Here is a 27,620-nt window from a genome sequence, read left to right as displayed (position 1 = left end):
CCTATGATTCACTATTTCACTTTAAAACAAAGTAAGATAGAATGTGTTTCTCCTTTCTCAAAGAGAAAGGAACTACGCTAGATAAAAAAATAATGGGGCATTTTTTAAAAGATTTTATTTATTGATTTTTAGAGAGGGGAAGGGAGGGAGAAAGCGAGGGAGAGAAACAACAATGTGTGGTTGCCTCTGGAGCACGCCCCAACGGGGACCCAGCCCACAACCTAGGCATAAGTCCTGACTGGGAATCGAGCCAGTGACCCTTTGGTTCACAGGCCAGCACTCAATTTACTGAGCTACACCAGCCAGGGTGGGTAATTTTTAAATAATATAATCTTGTTCAGTTCTGATAATCAAGGGCACTCACAGATTCTTGATCACTCGCAATTTCCAATTATCCACAGTAGCAGCAAGTACAGAAATAGCATGAATAAATGGAATTCTTGTATCAGAGGAAATAGACTGACAGGTATTTATTGAGTATCTATGACTATTTCTTAATGCATCTATTTCTCTACGCATCAGGCTTTATACTAGATATCAAGGAAAATAAAGATACAGTCCCTGTCCTCAAGGAGATGGCGCTCTAATAGGGGCCAAGGCAGGTATACAATTAACTAGAATACAAGGCAGAACTTAAGTACCTAGATATAAACAGAAGTATTACAAATTCTTAAAGGAAGAGCAAGTCTCCGAAGTTTCCTTAGAAAGCTAAGACTGTCATTAAGAGGTAAGCTTTGAAAAAAAAAATTTTTAAAGGTAGGGATTCCGGGAAAAGGTCATTCACAGTGGAAAAGCAGGAAAAGCAGCAGAAACCCAGCTGAAGTCAAACACAGTACACATATAAAGAAAAAACATAAAATTATTTTATTTATAGATTATGGAGGATGTTAAGTACTAAGGAATTTGGTCTTTATTTACAGGGAGCCACTAAAGATTATAGAGCAAGATACAGTAATTATAAGATCATTCCAACAGTCTTAGAGATAATGAGGGCCTGAACTAGGGTAGTGAGGTGAAAATGGAAGAGGAGATAGCTGGTAAAAATACTGCAGAGGTAGGACTGACCAGACTTGACATATGAATGAATATAGGGGGAGAAGAAGGAATCCATGAATCTAAGGTCTCAGTCATAGATAGCTGTGACAGTGTTACACTGTTTTGTACATGGAGGACTGAGAAAAGATAATCAGACTTGATCATTAAAAGGCTGCTGGTAATCTTCATAAGAGCAGCTTATAGACTCACAGATGCAAAAATCACCAGGAGAGGAGTTGGTAGTGAGGCCAAAAGCTTCGAATCTCCTTTGTGACTTCTTTCTCTCCTGTCCTACGTCTGGTTATATCAGAATTCTGTCACCTTTACTTCTTTAATCTATCTAGATGCTGACCACTTCTTACCATCCATACTTCTTCCACTCTTGTCCACAACACCACCATCTCTTGCCTAACTAATTTCAATGGCCTGCTAACTATTCTCCCTGCTTCCACCCTTGCATCCACCCCAGTCTGTTCAACACAGCGGCCAGAGTGAACTTACTGAAACACAAGTCAGATCATGTCACCCCCTCTGCCCAAGCCTCCCAATGGCTCCCCATTGCACTTACACTTAGTAACACTGCTTCCCTGATCACATCTCTGACCTTCCCTAATATTCCCACACTACTATCTGTGCTGTTCCTCAGGTATAGTCCTATCTTTGCACTCACTATTCCCTTTGTCTGGAATGCTCTTTTCTTTTCAGATAACCATATAGCCAGATTCTTTATTTCTTTAGGTCCCTACTAAAAAAACAAAACAAACCAAAACAAAACATCTTCTCACTTAGTTCTTCCCGGGACACCCTCCCTAAAATTTCTACCCTTCAGCCCTCTTCTAAAACATTTAATAATACTTTTTCCTGCTCAGTTTTTGCCTTTGGGTCACACCAGCTTTGTGGTTGCCTTCACAGGGCCGAATGTAATTTTAGGATTGTATAAATGCAACTACTCCTTAACTAGGGGAAAGGAGCTCTGCATTTGGCCCTTTGAAGGCAACCGTGAGGCTGATGTGGCCCCCAGTGAAAATAAGTTTGATACCCCTGTAGTAGAGTATAAACCCATGGGTGTAGGAGTTTTGTCTATTTTGTTCATTACTATAGCCCCAAATTGCTAGGGGCTATAGTAGTACTTAACATGGGATAGATAGTCAATAAATATTTTTAAATGAATGATTACTGAAAAAATACAGGTAGTAATTTTAGGTTAGAAAGTTTGGTGATAAAAGAAAGGACAGAGAAAGAACTACAATTTGAAGACCATGACAAGGTTGAAGAAGACCTCAAAAAATATTGTAGTGACAGGGGAAAAAACAATAAACAAAGAAAGTTTACAGAGCTAGGATTGAGATTTGTAGAGAAGGTCCCCAGAAAAAGTTACTTCTTTCTCAGGTTTTTTGGAGAATAAAGGATAAATAAAGAGAAAAGTTGAAGTTCGTGTCACAGGCTACAAACTCAGGAAATTTCAAGGCAAGGTTTTCTGGTAAAAGAAAGGTTAAAGCATGGGGGCTTAAGGACAAAAAATGTTTTGGAATCACCTTTGCAAGGGAATATAATAGTCAATAAGAATGAGTTTTGAGTAACTAGCTGAAAAACCATGAAATTTTAGCATATCCAATAAACATGGTTGCATAAATTTTGTGAGCAATGTTAAGTAGCTCAAGGGAAAAAGTAAAAAAAACACAGCAGATGATGAAAATTAACAAGGTGGGATCAGTAAAACATGAAGAATTGTGTGATTTTTTTTTCACCTTTCTATCTGCCCTAGTACATAGGGGAGTATTCCTTACATATGGAGAGTATCAAATCAGCGTCAGTTAAGTTTAAGAAAGGAAGAATGAAATGGAGAAATACGCTAACAGTAATCAACAAGAGTACCCTGAAACATATTCAAAATAACCTTTGGCTTCAACTCCAATCTGGCCTTAAATGGCATAATCGCATACTAAATACATACCATTAGGACCTGCCTCATTTCCTACTCTCCTCACTATTAGCAGCATTTGAACTTCCAGTTATAGGGTCAGGTCTATACTAGGCTCTAGGACCAAACTTGACATTAGTTTAAGGAGATTTAAGAAGCACCGCTTTAAGGCTTGGAAGATTGTATCTAGTTCTTCTGGTAATTCATTCCAGCCTGGCTCCCTATGTCTGAGTTTCATTCTTAAAAATAGCCTCATATTCCAGTTTGGAGCTCTACCTTTTCTTTCTTGTCTATCTATCTATACAAACCCCCAACGCCCCCAAGATTTCAATCCTGCCTCTGAGTACAAATCTCTGTGATTGAAGACCTATTCCCTGCTGATATGCTTATGTGATGCCAATGACCTGTGTTTCTAACTTATGAAATACTTCCAATATTTAGATTTCCTCATTACCATGATCTGCTTATCTGCCCATTAGGATAACCTGATGCCAGCTGCTTGGCTGAGTTGAAGGCAACTATGTCTTGGTCATCTCTGTAAATTCAAAGACAAGCACAGTGCCTCATACTATGTTCTTGCCACTTTGTTGACTTGAGTAGATATCCTTCTTTGGCCTGCAGAAGATGCATCCATCCTTGCAACTGACCTTTCTACCTCCAGATCCAGGCCCTTCCCAATCTGCCAGGCCAACATACAGCATGGAAGTCACAAAGCTTTCAGTAAGTAGCAGGCAACTATCTTTATGAAATAGTTAATGATATCCTGTGCAGACATAATGAATTAGGGAACAAAATCTGTATGATAACCTCCTTTTCAGGTCTTTAAGTAAACAGTAGTCAACTATCTTTATGAAGCAGTTAAACACTAGCCTGTGCAGAACTATGATGAATTGCATTAAATTCCTACTTCTCTTCCAGGACTATAAGCTTATAACATATAAATTAAATGGTATATATTCCTTTGAAAGACAATCTGAAGTATTTAGTCAGATAAACAACCCTTCAAAGTAAACAAATCTTCAAAGAAAATGTCTGGAATTGCAACCCTTAATCACATATCTTCTCCCAAACTTGTCATTAAACTTGAAAGGCAACAAAAACCATCATATTTCATCTAGGTCCACACTTATCCTTCCTTTTCTTTGCTTTTTCATGAGCCAATACCACCCCCCATATGTGCATACCATACAATACCAAGATGAAGAAATGTCCCAGTTGCTTTGGAAATTATGAATGGTTCTATCCTTAAATAAGTTTTTATCTTTTACCATTTAGATTTTTGTCCTGATTAAAAAATCAATCTCTGAACATTTTCTAGGGTAGATGGAAAGGCAAGATATAATCCAGAAAGTAAAAGAATGACTATTTCGTCCAAATATTTGATCTCATTGAATCCTTGTCAAAAAAAATATACCTTAAAATTTAGTACACTTCAAAGGAAAACACTGCAGATGGTTAGTAGCAGATAACTTTGTTCAGGAATTCCAATGATATATTACTTTTACAGAACAGGGTACAAAAAGTAAAGAGTAAGTGGTAGAATTAATGGTCTTCCAAATTCTAACTCCTTTTGGAAATCCCACTAATTAATGTGTAGAGTGTGCAAATCAGGAAAATATCAATTTGACTTTGTCTTGTATGATGGAACTCTCAGATATCCTGACCTAACAGCAAAGAAGTCACACCACTGCATCTCTCTCTCTGCCACTGAGCATGACACTATTTGTGGCCTTCGAAAAATAGATGATCATTTGATTCCACTTATAAGTGACAGCATAAGGTACTTTGTCTTTCTCTGACTGGCTTATTTCACTTAGCACAATACTCTCCTAACAAAGTGGAGACAGACTCATGGGTATAAAGAACAGGCTGGCAGCTGTCAGTGGAGAGGGGGTTGGGGGCTGGGTAAGAAGGCTAAAGGGATTAAGCAAAGAAAAAATAATAAATATATTAATGTAGCCTAACTTCTGGAAAATACATAGACATTTAACTCACTCCCACAAAAAAGAAAAAAAGAAAAACAGATAAATCTAAAGACCTCTTCAACTTGTTTCATATGCAGGTAACAGGAAGCAATGTTCCTCTTCAGCTTAGGAAATTCCTCATCCATTTGATCCGCTTCATAGATTCTCAAGGAATAGTAGTACCAGTTTAGGGCCTCAAGATAATCTTGGATCTAAAGTTTAAAAAGAAATAACAAAATCACACAGATATCTCTACATTTGGCTCTAATATTTCCAAGTTACCTCTAGAAACAAACAGAGAAATGGTATTGTTTTCTTTTTCTTTTAATGGAAAAACCTAAGAAACTTCTATCATTTACCATTTAAATACTTTTCATTTATTTTTATTTTTTATTGTTGACACTATTACAGGTGTCCCCAATCCCTGCCCACCCCTGCTTTGCCCACCCCCACCCCCACCAGCCCCCAACCCCCTTCCCTCTGGCCATCCGCACACTGTTGTCTGTGCCTGTGGGTCATAAATGTATGCTCTTTGGCTGATCCCTTCCTCTGCTTTCATCCAGTCCCCCTCCCCTCTGACAGCTGTCAGTCGGTTCCATGGACTGTCCATGCCTCTGTTTCTATTTTGTTCATAAGTTTATTTTGTTCATTAGATTTCACACATAAGTGAGATCATATGGTATTTGTCTTTCTCTGACTGGCTGCTGTGGTTCAATCCACTGAGCAGCACCAGCAATGGCTGTTTTTACTCTTGAGACACTTTAAAATTTTTAATGATAACAAGCTAATGGGAAAAATCTAATAGAAATAATCTGGATGACTTTTTTAAGCTAAGAAAATTCAGGTTGCTCGTGCACACCAAGGTAAGATATAGAATGAGTCCCTTGTAAATGTGAAACAAGAAGCTTCACATTTTTCAGGGAATAACAGGCATCATTAGGATCTAAAAGAAATAAGACACTCTTCAACTAGAAACAACTATGCTGTGCCTTACTATGCTAGTAAGTACAGCAGTGCCTTTGACTATTTAGAATTAAGATTACATTCTACTCCGGCTGTTGGAAGTGGGAGTTTACAAATTATTCTGCAAGACTGGAAAATGAGGGAAAAGAAAAAGACTCAATATGAGAAGGAATTCTGAAGTACTTTTTTCATCAACTCAGTAAGGAAATACAGGCCCTCTCAAAGAAAAGCAAGAATACTATTCTATTTTGCAGTAGCTAACCTTAAGGTATAAAGTAAGACATTTTGATATACATCTACATTGTGATATGTTCACCACAATCAAGCTAATTAACATATTTATCATCTCACCTAGTTACCTTTTTTGTGGTCAAAACACAAGATTCACTCCCTGAGCAAACTTCAATTATATAATACATTATATAACTACAGGTGCCATACATTATATTAGGTCTCTGAAAATTTTTCATGTAATAACTTTAAAGTTTGTATTCTTGGACCAATATGTCCCCAATTTCCCCAGCCTCCAAACCCTGGTAACGACCATTCTACACTCTGTTTCTATGAGTTTGACTCTTGCAAATTCCATGTAGACCTGTGATCATGCAATATTTGTCTTCCTGTGTCTGGCTTACTTCACTTAGCATGTCTTCCAGGTTCATTCATGTTGTTACACATGGCAGGTGTTCCTGTAGATTACTGTGGGTAGTATGGTCCTTTTAACAACACTAACTTTTCCAATCGAGCCACATGGGATATCTTTCCACTTTTTGTGCCTTCTTCAATTTCTCTCATTAATGTCATAATTTTCATTGTACAGACATTTTATCTTCTGGGTTAAGTTTATTCCTAAATAGTTGTTTTAGATACTATTATAAATGGAATTGTTTACTTAGTTTCTTTTTTTGGACAGTTCACTGTTAGCATATAAAAAGACAACTGATTTCTGTATGTTGATTTTGTATCCTATAACTTGACTGAATTTGTATGTTTGTTCTAACAGGTTTTTTGGTGGGGTCTTTTTTTTTAAATTTTTTTCTTTTTTTGTTGTTAAGATTTTATTTATTTATTTTTAGAGAGGGAAGGGAGGCAGGGAGGGGGAGAGAGAGAGAGAGAGAGAAACATCAATGTGTGGTTGCTGGGGGTTATGGCCTGCAACCCAGGAATGTACCCTGGCTGGGAATTGAACCTGGGACACTTTGGTTCCCAGCCCACGCTCAATCCACTGAGCTACGCCAGCCAGGGCGGTGGGATCTTAAGGTGTTCTATATATACGATCATGTCATCTGCAAATGGAGACCATTCTGTTACTGCTTCCTTTCCAATCTGGATGCCTAATTGCTCTGGTTAGAATGTTCAGTACTTTTGTTGACTAGACGGGTGATAAAAAGCATCCTTGTCTTGTTCTCAATCTTTCAGCAAAAGCTTTCAGCTTTTTACCACTGACTACAATGTTTTCCAGATGAGTACTCTGCTAAACACTGGAGGAGGACTTGCGGATTGCCAGGGTTCTCTTTCTGTGCTATGCTCTCCCCTCTGCAATTCTGTTCCATGAGCTTTAGCTGCTTTGGTTTCCCAGACTGTCAGTGACATCTCCTCAAATTAGAAAGCCTGCCAGAATCCCTTTCAGTTCCTCTTCTTATACTACAGTCTGGAAACTCAAGGTAGTAAGCTACGCAACTACAGTGCTCAGCGTGTTTGTTTCCTATCTCCTAGAAAGCACTGTCTGCTGTTGGATAGCCAATGTCTTTAAAAACTTTTTTTTTCAAATTGCAGGGGTGGGTCTTTAGGCAAAGACATAAATCTGGTCTCTGTTACTTCCTGATTGGAAGTGCAAATCTGATATAACTTTTTTAAAACAGTACATTTCTTTTTTCCACACGCACACAAATGCACACAAAGAGTAGAAGGGAGTATATGAAAATTTTACAAGTGATTAGATTACAAATAACTATACTTAAAAAAACTTATCTGTCATTTTAAATTTTTTCTACTGTAAACCTGGATTGGTTTGGAAAGAGAAAATATATTACAATTTTTTGTATCTTTTTAATTGTACCACAAGTTTTGGAAGGTTTTCTATGGAGCAGTTTTAGATTCACAGCAAAATTGAGAGGAATGTACAGAGATCTGCTATGAACCCCCTGCTCCTACACGTGCACAGCCTCTCCCATTATCAAAACCCTCCACTGGAGCAGTACATTGGAACTTATATTGACACATCAGAATCACCCAAAGTCTCTAGTTTTCATCAGGGTTCACACCTGGTGTTGCATTTTCTGTAGATTTAGACAAATGTGCAATGACATGTATCCACCATTATAATATCATTCCAAGTATTTTCACTACCCTAAAAATACTGTGCTTCATACCACAATTTTTGAAGGGAATTAAACCCCCCTCAGAGTTTCTCATTCCCCATGTTAAAATTACTTTCCTATAGTTTAATATCCATGGTGTCATTTCTCTACATTGTAATGCTTCAATGGGGATGAGTCATGTGTTAGAATTTTTAAAAATTCTTGTCTTTAAAGTACAGTATTAGGAAATGGAGTAGCCAAAGAACTTACATGTATGACCCATGGACATGCAACAATGGTGAGGGGATTGCCTGAGGGAATAGAGGGTTCTGGGTGGAGGGGGGCAAAGGGAGAAAATTGGGACAACTGTAATAGCATAATCAATAAAATATAATTTATAAAAAACATAAAATAAATTCTTGTCCAATGCTCATTAACACTCTACATTATGAATATTTAATAAATAGGTTATTAAAATATTTGATGCTCTATGATTTTTATAGTTGACACACTGTTTTCTTTGTTGGGGTTGAGGGAGAATATAAAGAATAAAAAGACATTATTCCCAAACCTGAAAAGAATGGCAACCTTTCTTCCACAGAAGGTTGTGTAAATAGCTTATTAATTCTTTTGACAATTTTTTTCCAGTCTGCTGACCTGAAAAAAGAAAAAAAAAAAACAAACCCTCAAGATCTAGAAGCAAGAATCAAGATATATTACATTAAATAAAACAGCTAAGTATATTCAGAACCTATAATATTTAAGTAATGGCTACAAACACAATCACATTCAGACAGCTTGTCATCATCAATTTTAGGCTTACTAGCAAAATTGATTATACGATACAGTCAGAGTTTGGTAGAATTACAGTGATTCACCGATCAATCTGTGATAGTTTTCCAGCCTAGCCTCTCTTTAACATCTTTCCCATGTTCCAAATTTGATCATCATCTGGTGCCTTAATGTTACTGTGAATGAACAGGCAGCAATGCTAGAAATCATTACTAAGAAATGTTTATTGTGTACTAACCAGATCAGATCAAGTTCACAAGAAAGGCCAATTATACCTTAAAGCCTTTGTAGAATACTTGAAGACAATCTTTACACATAAACTTTATTACTTTAAATTGTAACTTGTGTCTGATTGTTTCTGGTCTAGACATTTACAGAGTTCAAATATATTAGCACACATTAAGGAAAAGTTTAAAACAATAATATAATTCTATATCCACTTCTCTTTCACCCCTTTAGCACTATCAATTTCCACAAAGACTTGATTAGGAGACTGAGAGTTTCCAACTCTCAAGCCTAGTCAGCAGCTGTAGTTTGTTCCAGGATTTAGTTAAAAATACCCACAGGAGAGTAAAAAGCTACTTAATGTATCTACTTAAAATATTATAATATTTTGAGAGTGTAAGTGAATAATCAGATATCACAATGAAACTAAGATTCCCTAACTATAATCTGAGGAAATTAGTTATTCTGGATAACCAAGTTTTCTAGCTGACTGTTTACTTTAATTAAACATAAAACATTTTTCTTTTTAAAAGTCTAAATTATTCCATTAAGTTCTTAATTTTTCTAAAATTATGCTTTATCAATTATATTTTTCTAAATATACTTTCTAGTTTTCTGAAGCACATTTTAACCTTTGCTTAATCATTCAAAGTCAACAACACTAACAAGTACTGCATTTTATTGTATTATTAATAAATCACAGTGATGGCTTTGGTAACTATTGTATAGTACAGATTATTATATTTTTTTAATGTTTGAAACTTTGAAATAAAATTTGTAGTTTTTCTTCTTACCTTGTTGTCAGCTTAGCCATATATTTTCCTGTATGCCCTTTCACTCTTTTTAATATACTACCATTAAAATGCTAAGGGTTGAAAAAAACAGATGACCAAGCTTATTAAATTGTGTCCATGGACATGGACAATGGTGTGGGGATTGACTATGGGAGTGAGGGTTGGGCTGGGCAGAGGAGGGCAAAGGGGAAAAAATTGGGACAACTGTAATAGAACAATAAAAATAAAAAAAAAACATTTAGTGACTATATATATATTTGCAGAGTTGGAAAAGATTTGGGCGAGAATTTTCTAAGAAAGGGATCATACTGTGATCATCGATCGGTGCTCTTCAGGATATAGTGTTCTACAGAGAGGTGGGGGATAGGGGAATGCTAAGATTTGGCTCTACATCTCTGCTTTAGCCAGAGCAACTCCAGAGTATTTTATGTGGGACAGGTTCACATAAGAGTGCATCACAAAAGGATACTGCTGCTAAAAAAAGTAAAAAACCAGGAATCATGGTTCACAATCTTTATTTTTCATAGTTGGAAAAAAACAAGATCCAGTGATACTACTGACTTGCCCAAAAGCACACAGCAGATTTGAGATCAAACTGGCAACATGAAATTAGGTTTCTAACATCACAATTTTCCATCATACATGAGTTTTAAGTTCAAAAGTTTGTTATTTTTGCTGATTGTCTCATTCTAGCTTGCCAAACAAGTGGCATCTGGATAGGTGATGCATTATAGTTAAAGGTTATTAGGGAGAATAAAGAAGAGTGAGAAAAAGGGGGAAAATCTGTTGACTTAAGTATTTTGCTACTATTCCTTGGAATTACATGCATATTAACACCTTTCTAAAACATCTGTAGAAATCCCACTGACCTAGAATGATTTCTTCAATCTTCTCCTTGGCAAGCACATCTTCCCGCCTTTTAAAAAGTGTTTCAATCTGGACCAGTAAAGCTTTTCCAACATTTTCCGATGTTCTAAAGTGTTCACAGATCATCTTCAGGAAATTAAACCCAACAAATTCTCTGTTCAATGAAACAAAATTATAAGTGGTGTGAATAGAATAGCTAGTTTTTTAATCAGTAGGACTAAAGTTTATTTGAATATGAGTAAAAGAGGCAAGAGAAAGTTATAACTGAGCTTAGGTAATATCACTAACTGTCTAAATCAGCCTACTTGTCAAAATGAACCTTTTAATTCAATTTCTGTTTAATTTATTAAGCCACAAATATTTTCTTTTCATGAACATCTATAGTCAGATCATCATCTCTTTCCTAATGTCTTATTTGTTTTTTCACCAAAAATGATGCTAATTTATAAGAATTGCTTTATGAACAATGTACAAACACAAGAACATTAGAAATTCACCAGGCACTTTGTGATGAGAACTTTTAGAATCTATGCAAATAGATTTTAGCAACTTTCAAATACACCATACAGCTGTATTAATTATAGTCACCACGTTGTACACTACATCTCTAGTATTTATTTATTTATCTTGTAACTCGAAATTTGTACCTTTTGACCACCTTCTCAAGTCATGAAAAGAAAATTAAGAAAACAATTTATTTAAAATGGTATCAAAAAATATTTAACCAAGGAGCTGAATAACTTAGTGAAAACTGTTAAGACATTTTTCAACAAAATTAAAGACATAAAAAATGGAAAGACATTTCATTCCATACTCATGGATTGGAAGACTTAAACTTATTAAGATGCCAATGCTACAAAAAGTGATCTACAAGATTTCATGCAATCCTTATCAAAATCCCAATGATGTTTTCTGCAGAAATAGAAAAATTCATTCTAAAATTTATGTAGAATCTCCAGGGACTCTGAATAGCTAAAACGGTTCTAAAAAAGAACAACAAAGCTGGAGGACTCACACTACCTTATTCCAAAACTTACTATAAAGGCACAGTAATCAAAACAATGTGGTACTAGCACAAAGAAAGACATACAGGACAGTGAACTAGAGAACCCAGTCATAAACTCTTGCATATACGGTCAAATGATTTTCAACAAGAATATCAAGACCTTCAATGGGAAAAGACAGTATTCTCAACAAATAATGCTAGGAAAACAAGATATCACACACAAAAGAATGAAGTTGGACTTCTACCTTTACACCATATATATACATATATATATATATATATATGTATATATATATATATATATATATATATATATATATATATAAAACTAACTCAAAATGGTCCATAACCCAAACATAAGACCTAAAACTATAAAACACCTAGAAGAAAAAGGGGGAAATCTTCAGGAAATTAGACTTGGCAATGATTTCTTAGATGTGACACCAAAAGAACAGAAAACAAAAGAAAAAAATATGTAAACTGGATTTCCTGAAAAAATTTTAAATGTGCACCAGAAGACACCACCAACAAAGTAAGAAGGCAGTCCACAATATTGGATAAAATAGCTGTAAATCATATATATGATAAGGGATTAATATCCAGGATACATAGAGAACCACATAAACTCAACAAAAAGAAGGCAAGTAATTCAATTTAAAAATGGGCAGAGGATTTGAATAGATATCTCCCCAAATAAGCTATATAAATGGCCAAAACTCACATGAAAAGATGACCAACATCACTAGTCATTAGGGAAATACATATCAAAACTACTTGTGATACCACCTCACACCTATTAGGATGTAAAATTTTTTTAAAGACCCAGAAAAAAACAAGAGTTGGCAAAGACATGGAGAAACTGGAACCTTTGTGCACTGTCGGTACGAATGTAAAATGGTACATCCACTGTGAAAACAGTAGGACAGTTGCTGAAAAAATCAATAATACAATTATCATGGTATCTAGAAAGTCCACTTCTAGGTATTTACCCACCATAACTAAAAGCAGATTTGCAAAGAGTTTTTTTAAACCCAGTTCATATTCACAATAGCTAAAATTCACATGTATTATCATCCATCGGCAGTTGAATGGATAAGCGATATGTTGTGTATACATACAATGGGATGTTCTTCAGCCTTTAAAAGGAAATTCTGACACATGCCACAACATGGATAAACCTTGAAAACATCATGCTAAGTGAAATAAGCCAGTCACAAGAACATAAATACTGTATGATTCCACTTATATGAGGTACCTAGACTAGTCAAATTCATAGAGGCAGAAAGCAGAATGGTAGTTGCCAGGGCTGGAAGAAGGGAGAAATAGGGAGTTACTGTATAATGGGTACACAGTTTCAGAAATGCATTGTGGTGAAGTTTTCTGAATATGAATGTACTTAATAGCACTGAAGTATATACTTAATGGTTAAGTAATCAAAACAATGTGGTACTAGCACAAAGAAAGACATACAGGGCAGTGAACTAGAGAACCCAGTCATGCTAAGTGAATTTTATGAAGTAAATTTTATAGTGTGTATTTTACCACCAAAAAAAAAAAAAACAACAACTGAAAAGAAGTTTTAATGGAAAACAGGCAAGCATGTTTATTGACATATTATCTATGGCTGCTTTCTCACTATAACGGCAGAGCTGAGGAATTGTGACAGAAACTGTGCAGCCCCCAAATCTAAAATATATACTATCGCTCTGGCTGGTGTAGCTCAGTGGATTGAGTGCTGGTCTGTGAACCAAAGGGTCTCGGGTTCAATTCCCAGTCAGGGCACATGCCTGGGGTGTGGGCTAGGTGTCCAGTAGGGGGTGTGCAAGAGGCAACCACACATTCATGTTTCTCTCCCTTTCTCCCTTCCTTCCCCTCTGTCTAAAAATAAATAAATAACATCTTTAAAAAATAAAATACATACTATCTTGTCCTTTAAGAAAAAGTTGGTCACTGTGAATTAGATGAAGACAGGTGGCAGGCCTACAAAGTCTGAAGATGAGATGAACTAAAAGGAGTAGTTAACACATTGCACAATAGAACTAAAATTCACAAAGATCAGGGCATCTGAAAAAATAAGCTGCAAAATTAGGTTGAAACTTAATAGCTTAAAAATATGTGTGAGATAATAAAAAACATATATTGGTCTCTACCCCGTGGGTCCTGGCACAGAGCTCCTGAAACCCTTATAAATTTCAAAGTGATAAGAACACTAGGAACATCTTTTTTCCTACTGAGGTGACACTGGGTGGCTCCTGTGTGGAGGCTAGTCACCAGAAAGACCAAGACGTAAGGAGAAACTGGGAATTTTCAACTCCACCCCCACATCCTCCAGAGAGAAGGACTGGAAATGGAATTAACAATTGCTCACACCTATGTAAGGAAGCCTCCATAAATCCCAATAGTGTGGGGTTCAAAGAGCTTCCAGGCTAGTTAACACATTCACACTGGGAGGACTACACACCCCAAGTCCATGAGGACAGAAGTTCCTGCATTTAGAACCCTCCCAGACCTCACCCTATGTATGTCTTCATCTGGCTGTTCACCTGAATCCTTTATCATGTTCTTTAATGAACTGGTAAACGTGTTTCCTTAAGTTCTGTGAGTCACTCTAGGAAATTACTCGAACCCAAGCAGGGGGTTGTTGGAACCTCTGATCTAATAATAACCAGCAGACCAGAAACCTGGGCTTGTGACTTGTGTCTGAAGTATGTTGGGGTGGTAGGGAGACAGTCTTGTGGGACTGAGCTTTTAACCTGTGGATCTGACATTATATCCAGGTAGACATTGTCAAAATAGTCAAATTGTAGAATACCCAGTTGGTGTCACAGAGAACTGCTAAGTGTGGGCAAAAACCTCCACACATTTGGTGACCAGAAGTGAAACATTTTGTGTAAGTAGTAAAGGAGACTCACAGGGAAAAATATGTATAAAGGAGAAAAACACACAATAGGGAAGAACTAGGTTTTCCCCTATTGTGTAATATGTATAAACATGTAGAGATTACTGGAAATATGTATAAATTCTATGTGAGGAAGAATTTTGTATTCTAGCTTTGTAAAAATATAATAATGAAAATCTTCTCTTCCACAGGTATTCCAGAAGAGGCCGAGTGACTTTTCACCCAAGAAGCCATGTACAAGTAGGAGCCTGGTCTACAACAATGGTTGGCAAGCTATAGCCTGCAGACCTAATTCAACCAGCCATCTGTTTTTATAAACAAAGTTTTCTTTTGTAAGTAAGCCACTTTCATTCATTTATAGATTGTTTATGGCTGCTTTCACATTACAACAACAGATTAAGTAGGTGTGACAGACTTGACAATATTTACTACCTTGCCCTTTACAGAAAATGTTTACTGATCCCTGGTCTAAAATAGTGGCTTTCAGAACTACCTCGAGATCTAGTAAGAATACAGAGACCCGGGCTTGTTGGAGTAAGGTAGAGCCTGGCCTCTTTATTTTTATCAAGTTCCTCAGTGATTATATTTTTAACAGCTTTATTGAGGTATATAATCCACATATCATATAATTCATCCATTTAAAGTATACAATTCATTGATTTTTAGTATATCCACAGTTATGCAACCACCCACCCAATCAATTTTAGAACATTTCCATCACACCAAAGAAACCCTAAGCCCATTAGCAGTCACTCCCCATTTCCCCCAATCTCTCACAGTCCTAGGCAAGCACTAATCTAGCTTGTGTTTGTATAAATGTGCCTATTCTAAAAATATCATATAAGTGAAATGCTTTAATATAGGGTCTTTGTAGCTGATTTCTTCCACTTAGCATAATGTTTTTAAGGTTCATCCATGTTACAGGGGTGTCCAACCTGTGGTGTGGCCCATGGGCTGCATGTGGCTCAGGATGGCTATGAATGTGGCCCAACACAAAATCATAAATTTACATCAATCATCATGAGACTTCTTTTGTGATTACCTATTGAAATGTATTTAATGTGTGGCCCAAAGCAACTCTTCTTCTAGCGTGGCCCAGAGACACCAGAAGGTTGGACACCACTGTCAGTATTCTGTTTATTTTTATTGCCAACTAGTATTCCATGGTATGGATAAACTGTATCTATTCATCAGCTAATCAAAATTTTGGTTGATTCCACATTTTAGTATTAAGAATAATATTGCTAAGAGCCATGTGGTAAGTAACTCTATTTAACTTATTGATGAACTAACAAACTGTTTCCAAAGCCGCTGCACCATTTTACATTCCCACCAGCAGTGTATGAGGGTTCCAATTTCTCCATATCCTTGCTAGCACCTGTTATTACCTATCTCGTTGATTCTAGCCATCCTAGCAGGTATGAAGTGGTTTCTCATTGTGGTTTTGATTTGCATTTCCCTGATGGCTAATGATGTTGAGCATCTTTTGAAGTGCTTACTTCCCAGAAATTCTGATGCAGGCTGATGTTTGAGAAGCATTAAGAGGTCTGTAAGTACTTTAAGGCCCCTTTTGACATTAATGATCCCATAATGATAGTGCTGGAGAGGTATATCACTTGAGGACTATACTTTGCTCACGCCTTCCTGTTCCACCTGACACTGACCTGCAGGTTAACCTAGTCTAACTCCTGTTTGATAAAGCCATAACTATCTTATTCTTTTTTTCATGTTATTTTTTTAAAAATTTAAAATAAATTTTTAAAATTACCTGACTATTAATTGTTTAAAGCGACCAATCAGTTCTATTTTCTAATTTGATCAGCACAATGGCAAATATTGTGCTCTGTGGATATGGATGAAGATAGATAGATAGACAGACAGAGATTCAATACATGTACATGGAAACCTTAGAAACATGTTAGTTTTTATAGAAAATCAATTCTTCTGTACCTTCCACGATCCATCAGCAGTTTAGCAAGGCTCAGACAGAAGTCCAAAGACATGTCAAGATGCAGAACGCTCTCGACAGCTAACAAAGAGAAAAAATAATCATGTCAGTTTCATTTTGGAGCAAGCTTAGCTATTTTCAATAATTTTTCTCTGGTCAAAATCTACTTTCTAAATGTTTGCCACATACCATGTCTTGCCTAAAAATTTATCAACATCTTTTTTTTTAAGATTATTTATTTATTTGTTTGTTTGTTTATTTTTAGAGAGGAAAGGGGGGAGAGAGGGAGGGAGGGAGAGAGAGAGAGGGAGAGAGAGGGAGAGAGAGGGGGGAGAGAGGGGGGAGAGAGACAGACAGACAGACAGACAGACACATCAATGTGTGGTTGCTGGGGGCCATGGCCTGCAACCTAGGCATGTGCCCTGACTGGGAATCGAACCTGTGATGCCTGGTTCGCAGTCCGCACTCAATCCACTGAGCTACACCAGCCAGGGCTCAACATCTTTTTATGACATAAAAAATAAAATGCTAGAGAGTGTGATAAAACAGCCACCCTTAAATAAATGACAAAGTAGCCTGGTACCATCCTTTTGAAAAGCAATTTGGCAATACTATATGCTAAGAACACAGTGGTTAAAAGCTTGGGATATGAAATCAGAAAAACATATACTTGAAATCACTTGCAACCCATATTGCCATAAGCAAGTTACTTAGATTTTGCTGCACCTTAGTTCTGTCATCTGTAAAATGGGGACTATATCACTCATCTGTTGGGGTGACTGAGAGGGTTTCATGAGATTATATACATAAATTACACAGGAAAGCACCTAGCACTTAGTAAGCATTCAATAAGGGACAGCTGCTATTATTATTATTATTCCCTGTACCTCAGAAATTATATTTCTGAAAAGTCATCCGGAATAAATATAGGAAAATGTTTATGAAAAGATATTAAAAGCAGTGTAGATTATAACAAAAGGAAATATATTGAGTCCACACTATAGGGCCAGGAACTGTGTAGTTGGTGCTGGCCAGCAGTGGACAAAACACAAAATCTCTGCTGTCAAGGTGTTTATATTCCAGTAAATGGTGGACGACAGATATTTTTAGTATTTAACAAAAACGTCCTTAATGGGAATGTGCTATTTTTCATAATTTAAAGAATTGTATGTATTTTTAATTTTTTTATCTACAATAAAGAAATACCAGTGAAATTCTAATGCCAGCACTTAAGTTGCTCATTCTAAGAATAAAGTACTTTCACTAGCAAAGAAATGAATAAAGACAATAAAAATGCAAGTTTTGTACATTCTCTCAATGCGACAAAGTAAAAGATAATTTTATTATTTTAAAACTATGGAAAACTTAGAGCCATGGAAGCCTCCTAATTTGTAATCTGACATTGTAACTTCATTACTCTGAATATTAACAATATCTAGAGTGAATTAAGTAAAACAATCTGGGAATAAAGAATAATTTCATTTTAAACTCAGCTTCTTATATGCATTTTGATAAAACTGTAATGGGGAAATCTAGTCCAAAATGAATCTTTACACCAGGTAAGTCCAATAATCACTTTGGTCTTTCCACATTGCACTAATTTGAGTAAGTCTATTCCTTTAATTGGTTAGTTGGTTTGTTTATTCCCCTAGTGTAAAAAAAAGTGGAGTTGCCTTCCTCGTTGCTAACATGTTTAAACCTTTGGATACTAAGATGACAACCTAGAGATGGTAACAACCTAGAGATGCAGAATCCTCTGTACATTTCAGCTTCTGAGGTCTCTTAGTGACTGGGTAAGATTCGAGACATCACAGAAAGTTTCAACAGTACTAAGTTATCACTAAATTTAGAGAGACACACATCCAAATCTGATTATTATCCTACTTATTGCAAATTGTTGTAATAAGTAGGTTGTAATTGTTGTCATAAGTAGGTTCAATGCCCCAACTGGGGATTGAGCCCACAGCCTAGGTATGTGATCTAACTGGGGATCGAACCTGCAACCTTTTAGTGTACAGGATGATACTCCAATCAACTGAGCTACCTGGCCAGGGCCTGATAGCTTTTACTCAGTTTCTTTTTTACTACCTATTAAATTTGCTATTATTCTCTCCTTTCTCTTTTTCTTCCTGGACAACAATCTTCTCCCTTACTTATGTAATCAATTTCCTTTTTGGTCACCATCAAATTATACTATGAAAGATGTCATGTTCAACAAATTGGTGGTTAAATTTCAAAACTGCACTTCACACACAGAGACAATACCTTCCATGAGTTCTTCATCAGTTATTTGGGTCTTCATGAGGATTTTGATCTTCAAGTAAACCCCAGCTGAGTTTAAATGTGCCTATTTTAAACAGAGAAATCACGATTATTTTAAAACTGTGGAATGTAAAAGACAATTTTGAAGTAATTGCCTGTTTTACTCAACCACAGCAGGATGACTCATGATCAAAGGAAATCAAAATTACAAAAGATCAGGTCATAACATCCAGTCTATCCCTGAGGACATTTTCTGATATTTTATTCAATCTAAATGAAATGAAACAAGAAAAAGAACATGTAAACATTTCCACTGAGTGGCAAGCATTTAAATGACAAGGTCAATACTTAAACTGTGTGAATATAAGGCCATATTCTTGTCTTGGTAAGCAAAACCTTAAACACCAATTAGAATTGGGTTTGTTTTTGAGATTTTAATAAGAGCTACCATACTCTGCAAACAATGGTTGAAAAAAACAGAAAACATATTGTCTTTCCTATAGGATATGCCTGTCATATTTACTATTCATAACAATGTACTCTGAATGGTTTTTCCAAGTCCTGTTAGCTGGCCTTAAGCCATCTGTGATCTGTAGCCTGGTTCCACTTTTGCCTGACAGGGTACATCTTTTAACAGCTGGCTAAGATTAAAAGTGCAGTGTAGATCCACAGAACTTTTCTCTCTGCAAAGCCAATTATCCTCTACATGAACATTGTACTCATTAAATCCAAACTCTGAAAATGATTATAGCTATTCATGTTTGAGATGTCTTAAGAATGGAAAGTTAGAGAAAGTAAACACTGGTATTAAAAGGTTTTGCAAATGCAGATGACATTAATACAAAGAATAAACTAAGGTTGCAAATGTGAATCTATTCCATTACTACTTTTCCTAATGGGCACATTGAAATACGTCTTAGGCTCAGTTCCCCCTTACCTTCAGAGATATACAGGTCTTCCAGACCTTGGCAGGATCTCTGTTTTCCTCCAGTCTATGATACTCCCACAAGTTAACAGTATGTTTTTCTCTTTTACTTCATTATCAAACAACTCCAGAGAATGGAGAGTGCTTGGCTTTTATTGTATCATCTATTCACTTCCATAAACATTCACACTGTGTTGTCTTATCCTTACTATGTCTTGAAACTAAGCTTTCAAAACTCGTGACTAAGCACCTGTTAAATTCATCAGCTTTCTCCCTACAATCAATCTCCTTGTCCTATCCGTTAATTTTTTCTCACTATTGTTTCTCACTCTTCTTCCTTAGATTTTTGGGTTTTTTTTTCTTTTTACCAAATAGATACTGGAAAACAGGATCCAGGTATAACAAATTTCAAGGCAAGTGGTATGAATGTTGTTTTGCAGATAACAAACCTTAGGCCCATATGGAGTAACTCACCCATAGACACACAGTTGCTAAGCACTAGTGATGAAATTTGAATTTGGGTCTCTCTGACTCTAAAGACCATAATCGGCCACCTCCCTTGAAGCTCTTTCTGCCCTTGACCTTCCCATCACTACAGTGTTTGGTTCTCATGCAAGCTCTAAAGAGAACTTTTCCATGTTTTAGTGTGAAGTATATCACAAACACACACAATTATAGAAAATATGTATATATAATTTATAGAATAATGATGAAACAAACACCCATGTTATTCACCACATAAGAAACAGAACACTATCAGCACATTAGAGGCCTCCAATCTACGCTTGCCCATTCGCATCCTCCTCACTTCCCCACAGAGGCAGACACCACCTTGAATTTTGTGCAGTTAATTTCCTTGCTCTTCTTTATATACTCAATATATTGTTTAGTTTTGCCTGCATTTGAACTTTATTCAAACAATCACAATGTACACAAATGCTTCTGTGACTTGCTCCTTTCATTCAGTGTCCTGATTTTAAGATTCATTTATGCTGATGCATGAAACTAATGTATTTGTTTTCATGACTCTGTAATGTGGTCCTCAAAGTGTATTACCTCCATCTACATCACCTGGAAACATGTTAGATACGAAGACCTCACCAGTCCTACTGAATCAACAGTGTGGTGATTGCTGGGAGGAGTGGGGTATAAGGGGACTAAAACACAATGTGAAATGATACAATAAAGATTAAATAAAATTAAAAAAGAATGAAAAAAAGAAACTCTGCAGGTGGGGCCCAGCAAATAAAGTGTGTGTGTGGTTTTAGAAAAATGTGTAAAATCATTATTATTGATTTGCATTATGAAAAGTTTACATTTCAACATAAATTTCAGTGCCTGTTTAGTAAGGTAATAAGGAAGCTGTGTTTTAACAGACGTTCTAGTTAATATTTATGAATGCTAAAGTTTGCAAATGACTATTCTATACTGTTCCATTGTATGACAGTTTATTTACCAGGTCTACTTTGGACACATGAGTTGCTTTCAACCCAATTGCTATTATGAACAATCCTGGCATCAGCTTTATGTACATTTCTCCTAGTATTCAGTATATTTAATTCACTTATTGAGTAAAACATATTGATCCTAACTGAGTCTCTTTAAATGGTCATCAGCCTGATTATAAATGTTCCTCGTCAGGGAGTGTAGGGGTATATATGCATGTATGTTCATATATATGTATATACATACGTATGCCATGTTCGTATGAGCATGAGCTGAAAGAAAACCACTGGTGGTGTTTTTTTTTCAGGTTCTGTCCAATTTACTCTGCTTAGGAAGGCAAGATAGTGTTCATAACATTAATTTGAAATATTTCCAATAACAAAGAAAAAAACAGTTTTAGGTACATGGAAGGCTAAGTTTCAGTGATCTGGAAAGTTTCCATTTATATGTGACAGCTGCTCAGCCTTTCCCCCAGATACTATGGTAATGACCTGGAGTCCCATCTCTTTGCAAATGAATTTCTGAATTTTGTATTGGCTGAGAAATGAAGGAGAAAGGAACTTTAGGGAGCGCTCCTTTGTGAGACACAGAGGACCTTCACCAACCAGCTCCAAGTCTGCCTTTTGGCCTCCCTCCCTCTGACTGCCTTCCTCTGGGCATCACCTGGGAGCCTGTTACAAATACAGGATTTCAGGTCCCAGGACACTGAGTCAGAATCTGTACATGAACAATATTCCCAATGCACCATAAAGTATGAGAAGTGTTGCTCAAGTCTAGACCATGACCAGGGACCAAATACTCAGCTCCTTATAATTTTGAGAAAAATCTGCCCTTTGAACAGGCCCAAGGTGTACCCTCCTTATACTGAACTCAGTGCTACAGTGAATAGTGCTCAGAAAAAATAAAATTCATTCATTCATTCAATTAATACTAGAACAAATCATATTAAATTGCCATTCCATAGGTCACAGATGATTAATATTGTCCTTTGGATATAGTCTAGCTCGTTATATTTATTGAGCTCCTCTTATGTGCCAGGCACAATGCCAAGTATTGGGGATGTAGCAGTGGGCAAAACCAGCCTTGGTTGCTGCCCTCATTGGGCTTACAGTCTACCAGGAGAGATGGTCATTCATTTTCTTTAAAATCCACACAAACAGATATAAAATTACAACTGTGATAATAATAGCTACAAGGTAAAGTCCCTGGTGCCTGGGCTGTCCTTGAGTTAATGAATTACAGGGCAGGTGTTATTCAGAAGAGCATCCTGAGGAAGTGTGGCCAGAGCTGAAGGGTGGGGGTGGGGAAGGAGGAGCGTGCCCACTCGGGGGGATGAGAATTCGGGGTAGAGGGTACAGCAGGTGCCAAGGCCTCCTATAAAGAATTTCATGGAGGGTAGAGATCCCCCTGACTGCAGGACCCAGCTAGCCAGGTCTAGAGTCCTTCCTCTCTCAAATGACCTTGCCAGCAAGGCAGCTGAGTTTGCCTACAGCAGCAACCCAGAGTTTCTGCTTCTTCTGCAGCCTCTGTGTTTAAGAAGCCTGCCAGTGCCTTCTCTTTCCCATGGGATGAGACTGGCTGGCTACTGTTTACAGTGGTCCTGCTAGTCCAATCTACTCACTTCACATTTGTGTGCTCTGCTTTTGATCTTTCTTGTCTGAATAAACTCTGGTGGCCTTGGGGAATTTGTTTCAATTCCCCAAATGCCTGTGATGATCTCTCTTGCTGCTAAGTCTTTGCACATGCTGTTCCCTCTGCCTGGAACACCACATGGGCAGCCTCCCCACCTCCCTACACTCCAAATACCTAGCTTACTCCTACTCATTGCCAGCACCCATTCAGGAAGTCTTCTTTATTCCCTCCCCCTGATTGCTACTCCCACAAACACCTACAATAAAGCATTCATCGACCCCACTAGCACCATCAATGCACCTCTGATTTTCCCCATCAATCATCTCCAACACTCAGCTCAGGGCACAGGAGGTGTTCAATATTCACTTGTTGAATGAATAAATGAAAGATTATATTTAACCTGATGCACAGTGGTGGTCCACACAGTGGGTTGGCTTACTTAACTACGATTCCCTCCTTCATTCTTTCTTCCTTGCCTGCCTTCACTCTCATGGTGTTGGTTTTTAAACTAAATTCCATTGTCTGCCTATTTGATCATTATTTTCTTCTTTATCCTAAAAACTCACAGCAGACAGAAAAAGGCTTTATGTTTCATACAAAAGCCTTTTTTTTCCAAAAATATCTGTTGTCAATGAGGTATATTTTATTTCTTTCTGTGCAGTAAAAAAGATTGTTACAATCTGTTGTTTTAAGAAAAAACCTAGGGATACTAAAGCAAGCGTCTAAACTGGATTTCAAAATGTGAATTAAAGCTTTAAAAAGTTCATTAATCTAATATTCAAAAGTAAAAACATCTCATACCTTGTTTGCTAGGGTTATAGCGTTGAGAGCCTTATCATAATTATCTCCACTTTCCCAGTCAAAATAAACAATGGCCAGCAAGCGTAGAATTTTAGCCTATAATTAAAAATATTTTAAAAAGCACATGGCTAAGGGTTAAATTGCAATACAACAGCTGATTAGCACTTACACAGTGACAGTCATCTTCTCAAACGTAAGTCATCATTTCCTTAAGTAACCATATAGTCTTGGGATATGTCTCCTCATTATGCTACCCACACCTACCCACACCAAATACTGTCTAAGGATTTTATAGTAATACCTTATTCTAATTTAATATAGTTATATTAATCTAATTGTTTTCTTAACAGTATTTTAGCATTTGAGTACTTTATCATCCCCACTTTACAAATAAAGGAAACTAAGGCTAAGTCACAGAAATATTTAATTTAATCATCTTACCACCTACTGCATAGGTAGCATTGTACTAAGTCTGTATAAAGAGATAAATCCATAAGAAGACATAATTCCTCTCTCAGATTTTATAGCTTAGCTGAGAACAACCAATTGCACCAAAGCACATACCACCATTTCAGTAGGGACAGATATACTTTCCTAGGGAGACGACTTCTCCCAACTCAGCTAAGTTTTCAAATTAATAATGCATTACTGAATTAAGTCAGTTTTTTCCAGCCAGTTCTACATTGATAAGGGGGGTAACTCTATACAGTATGAATATATTTAACTACCGATTCACATTTTGAAAGAAGGACTCCTATTTCAATGAAGAATCTGCCTCTAAGTATAATAAGTACAGTAGGACAGGGCAAAAATGATGTTCTAACATTTAAGATATATATGTTAAGCACATTAAAGCTCTGTGAAACTAAAGAAATGACATTTAGGGTGTCGTATCTTTGAGTTTTTTTAATTCAACAACTAATATGGACCAAATAAGGTGTATATATGTACTTAATATCAGTATTATTATTGTAGAACAACTCTCAACTTATAAATCACTGAGCCACACCAGCCAGGGTGGTGTTCAGTCACATTTTGACTGATATACAATAATGGTAAGAAGCAGAAATGGATACTCAAAACATTCCACTTTGCTGTAGCATGTATTAAATTAGTTTTACATCAGATTTGTTTACATATCACATTTTGCTTGATTAAATATTAAAATTAACTCCCACACCAAGCATGTTCTATCTGTGTGGCTAGGGGAAAACCCAGAATTTTTTAATATGCAATAATGAAAGCTAAAATTTACATAGGCAAACTTTGTTTAAGCAGTTTACATATATTAACTAATGGGTGCAGGAATCTACCCTACAGGTATTAGTATATCAATTTTATAGAAAATAATGTAATAAGGGCCCTATAGATAATCTATTCTCAACTGGGGGTATAGATTATTATAATTTTATAATAATATAAACTGTATTTCTTCTACCCAATTCTGCAATATATAACATGATCCTTACCTTCATTTCAGGGTCAATGGAAACCTCAGTCATCCTCGCAATATCATAGCTTTGGCTAATGATCAAAAAGAAAGGAAAAGAATATATATTTGTTTTAGATTATATTTTTCAAGATTATATATTACTAAGCACAGATGGTATAATTATACTTTATTCCAACTGTTTTGTACTATAAGAGATTATTGGACAATTAACACATGAAAATCAATTTTATAAAGCATTACTTTGTAACTACAAAAAGCCACAATTTTCTGAGGATATTTATGAAATAAATCAATGCTATAATTATATTAGTGTTCTTTTCCATTTGGTTATATATATATATACACACACACATACTGTATTGAACTAGTTTACATATGCATACAAGCTCTTAATAGGCATATTTTAAAGTCTAAGAAATAGAAATATATCTTAAAATAAAACAAATATAGCATTTCCATTAAAAAATGCTTAGCAATATTTATTAAGCTTCACAACACCCTTGTGAAGCACTATTAGTTCCATTTTGTAGCTGAAAGAACCAATTTAGCAGTTAAGTGATTTCTAATATTTCCTGGATTGATATTGAAAATGAGAACGAGGGGATGGGGAGTAGAGAAATTTGACTTTCAGTTTTCTGCTTTAATTACCAAACCATGTTATCTATGGGACATGCTGATAATCACAAATAATATATTAATATGAGCATCAGGGTTTCAAAACCTAAAACTTAAAAAACACAAAACAAAGATCACTCACCATAAAATTGATATTCTAAGGGAGGATGTCAATAAAATTTTGTTAAACTGAATTAAATTGAAGACATTACTTTGAAATATTCCTTTTTTAAAACTCTAAAAAGACCCAGAACTACCAAACTGAGTTTTGCTCTTGCTAACAAGGATACTATAATGCTGGCCTAGTCACTGTAAGTCTATATCGTAGATGTCTCTTTTGGTACATTAAACCTTCTATATCCAGTTTTTAAAATAACCAATGAGGATGGAACTTTTGTAATGGAGTTCTCAGACCCTCTCCCCAGTGAAACAACCACTTTCCTGGGGAAATCGTTAAAATAAATGACCATTTAAAGTCTCTGAAAATTGTCTTAAGAGTCTATAGCAAATGAAAAAACATTTATCCAAAACAACTAAATCTCAAAACAGTGCGAGTCTGTGGTATTTGAGCTTCTGTCTCCTCTCCTATCCACAACTGCTGCGCCCCAAACCAGATCCATGTGATAGAAGCTACACAGATGAGTGCTGTAGAGAAGGTGGGAATTCGCTCTTCCTCCAGCTCCTAGACTCCTAGGCTACGGTTTCACCTTGGGGGGGGGGGCACAGTGAAAAAGAACTGGGTCTTTCTCCAACCAATTCTCACTCTTAGGGGAAGGGCTCTACCTCAGGTGTGACAGATTAAGAATACTAGACCCTAATTGTCTTCACCCAGGCTGGCTCGTAGGGCAGAGCTTCCACGCCTAGAGGGCATGCTAATAAGATGTGGGGCAACCATCTCCACAGTATCCACTCAGACAGCAGGGGTGTCGCTCCAGAAGCATGACATTTCCAGCCCCCAACTCCTGTAGTGTGGCACAGGGGTTCTTCCCAGGGGGAAAGCATGCAATAAAGTGGGAAAGTTCAGCATCTCTGCATGAAGGGACTGAGTTTATTTAGAACACAGGAGGAGATGTTCCCGCCTAAGGGGCATTGTCAAAAACAATGGAGATCTTCTTGGTGGTGAGTAATTAAGAGGGGACGAGTAGCTCCACGATAATAGTAGCAACAAGTGAAATGAAAAATAAACACAAGTTTGACAGAGACATGGCCAACAACAATCCTGGGGTCACACACTCATCCCTGAGGATACAGAATGTTATGCATATGTGCTTGGCTACACCCACTCAGGAGTAATCAGAGGGTGGTCTGAGGAAGACTAAAAAGCATTATTCAAGAAATACATAGATCTATCAGCAAAGATCCAAGGGCCAGAATGGCTAAATTGGCTCCAGGAGAACCTTTTACAATACAATAACTAAAAATTAAGGTATTCTGATCCAGGGGTGATGGTATGAACCCAAAGGAAAAAATGACTCATTTGATGTACCTCAAGAAGGAATTAATCTGCTGAGATGGACTCTACATGGTCAACTAAGGGTCCAAACACTAGAAATAATAAGAGCCTAGTGGCCATTAGCAAATACTAATTAGTTTCCATTAGGAAATGGCCACTAATGACAGGGGCTTCTGGCGTATCTGTATTCCTGGAAGAACCTCAGACTGCAATCTCAGCTTCCAGCACTATGCCCATGTGTTTACAACATCTGACTCAACTTACACAAAAACAGAAGCTGGGCCAAAACTTTTTTCATTGAATTTATTGGGGTGACACT

At 36.6% G+C, this 27,620-nt stretch overlaps 1 protein-coding gene across 1 annotated transcript in view; it reads right to left on the bottom strand.

Moving 5' to 3' along the window:
• TEX11 (testis expressed 11) overlaps positions 1-27,620 on the bottom strand; it is a 125,598-nt gene that overhangs the window by 43,905 nt on the left and 54,073 nt on the right. Inside the window, exons 9-15 of the mRNA XM_028523075.2 lie at positions 25,250-25,304; positions 23,781-23,876; positions 18,980-19,061; positions 16,717-16,795; positions 10,864-11,015; positions 8,755-8,840; positions 4,995-5,132 (exon numbers count right to left, since the gene is read on the bottom strand). Coding sequence (XP_028378876.1) covers positions 4,995-5,132; positions 8,755-8,840; positions 10,864-11,015; positions 16,717-16,795; positions 18,980-19,061; positions 23,781-23,876; positions 25,250-25,304 — 688 coding nt within the window. The remainder of the gene's footprint in view (positions 1-4,994; positions 5,133-8,754; positions 8,841-10,863; positions 11,016-16,716; positions 16,796-18,979; positions 19,062-23,780; positions 23,877-25,249; positions 25,305-27,620) is intronic.

The sequence above is a fragment of the Phyllostomus discolor genome, chromosome X (genome assembly GCF_004126475.2).
Source record: "Phyllostomus discolor isolate MPI-MPIP mPhyDis1 chromosome X, mPhyDis1.pri.v3, whole genome shotgun sequence".
NCBI classification, from domain to species: Eukaryota; Metazoa; Chordata; class Mammalia; order Chiroptera; family Phyllostomidae; genus Phyllostomus; species Phyllostomus discolor.
Note: the sequence above shows the minus strand (reverse complement) of the source record. Positions and strands in the feature narration are given on the sequence as shown.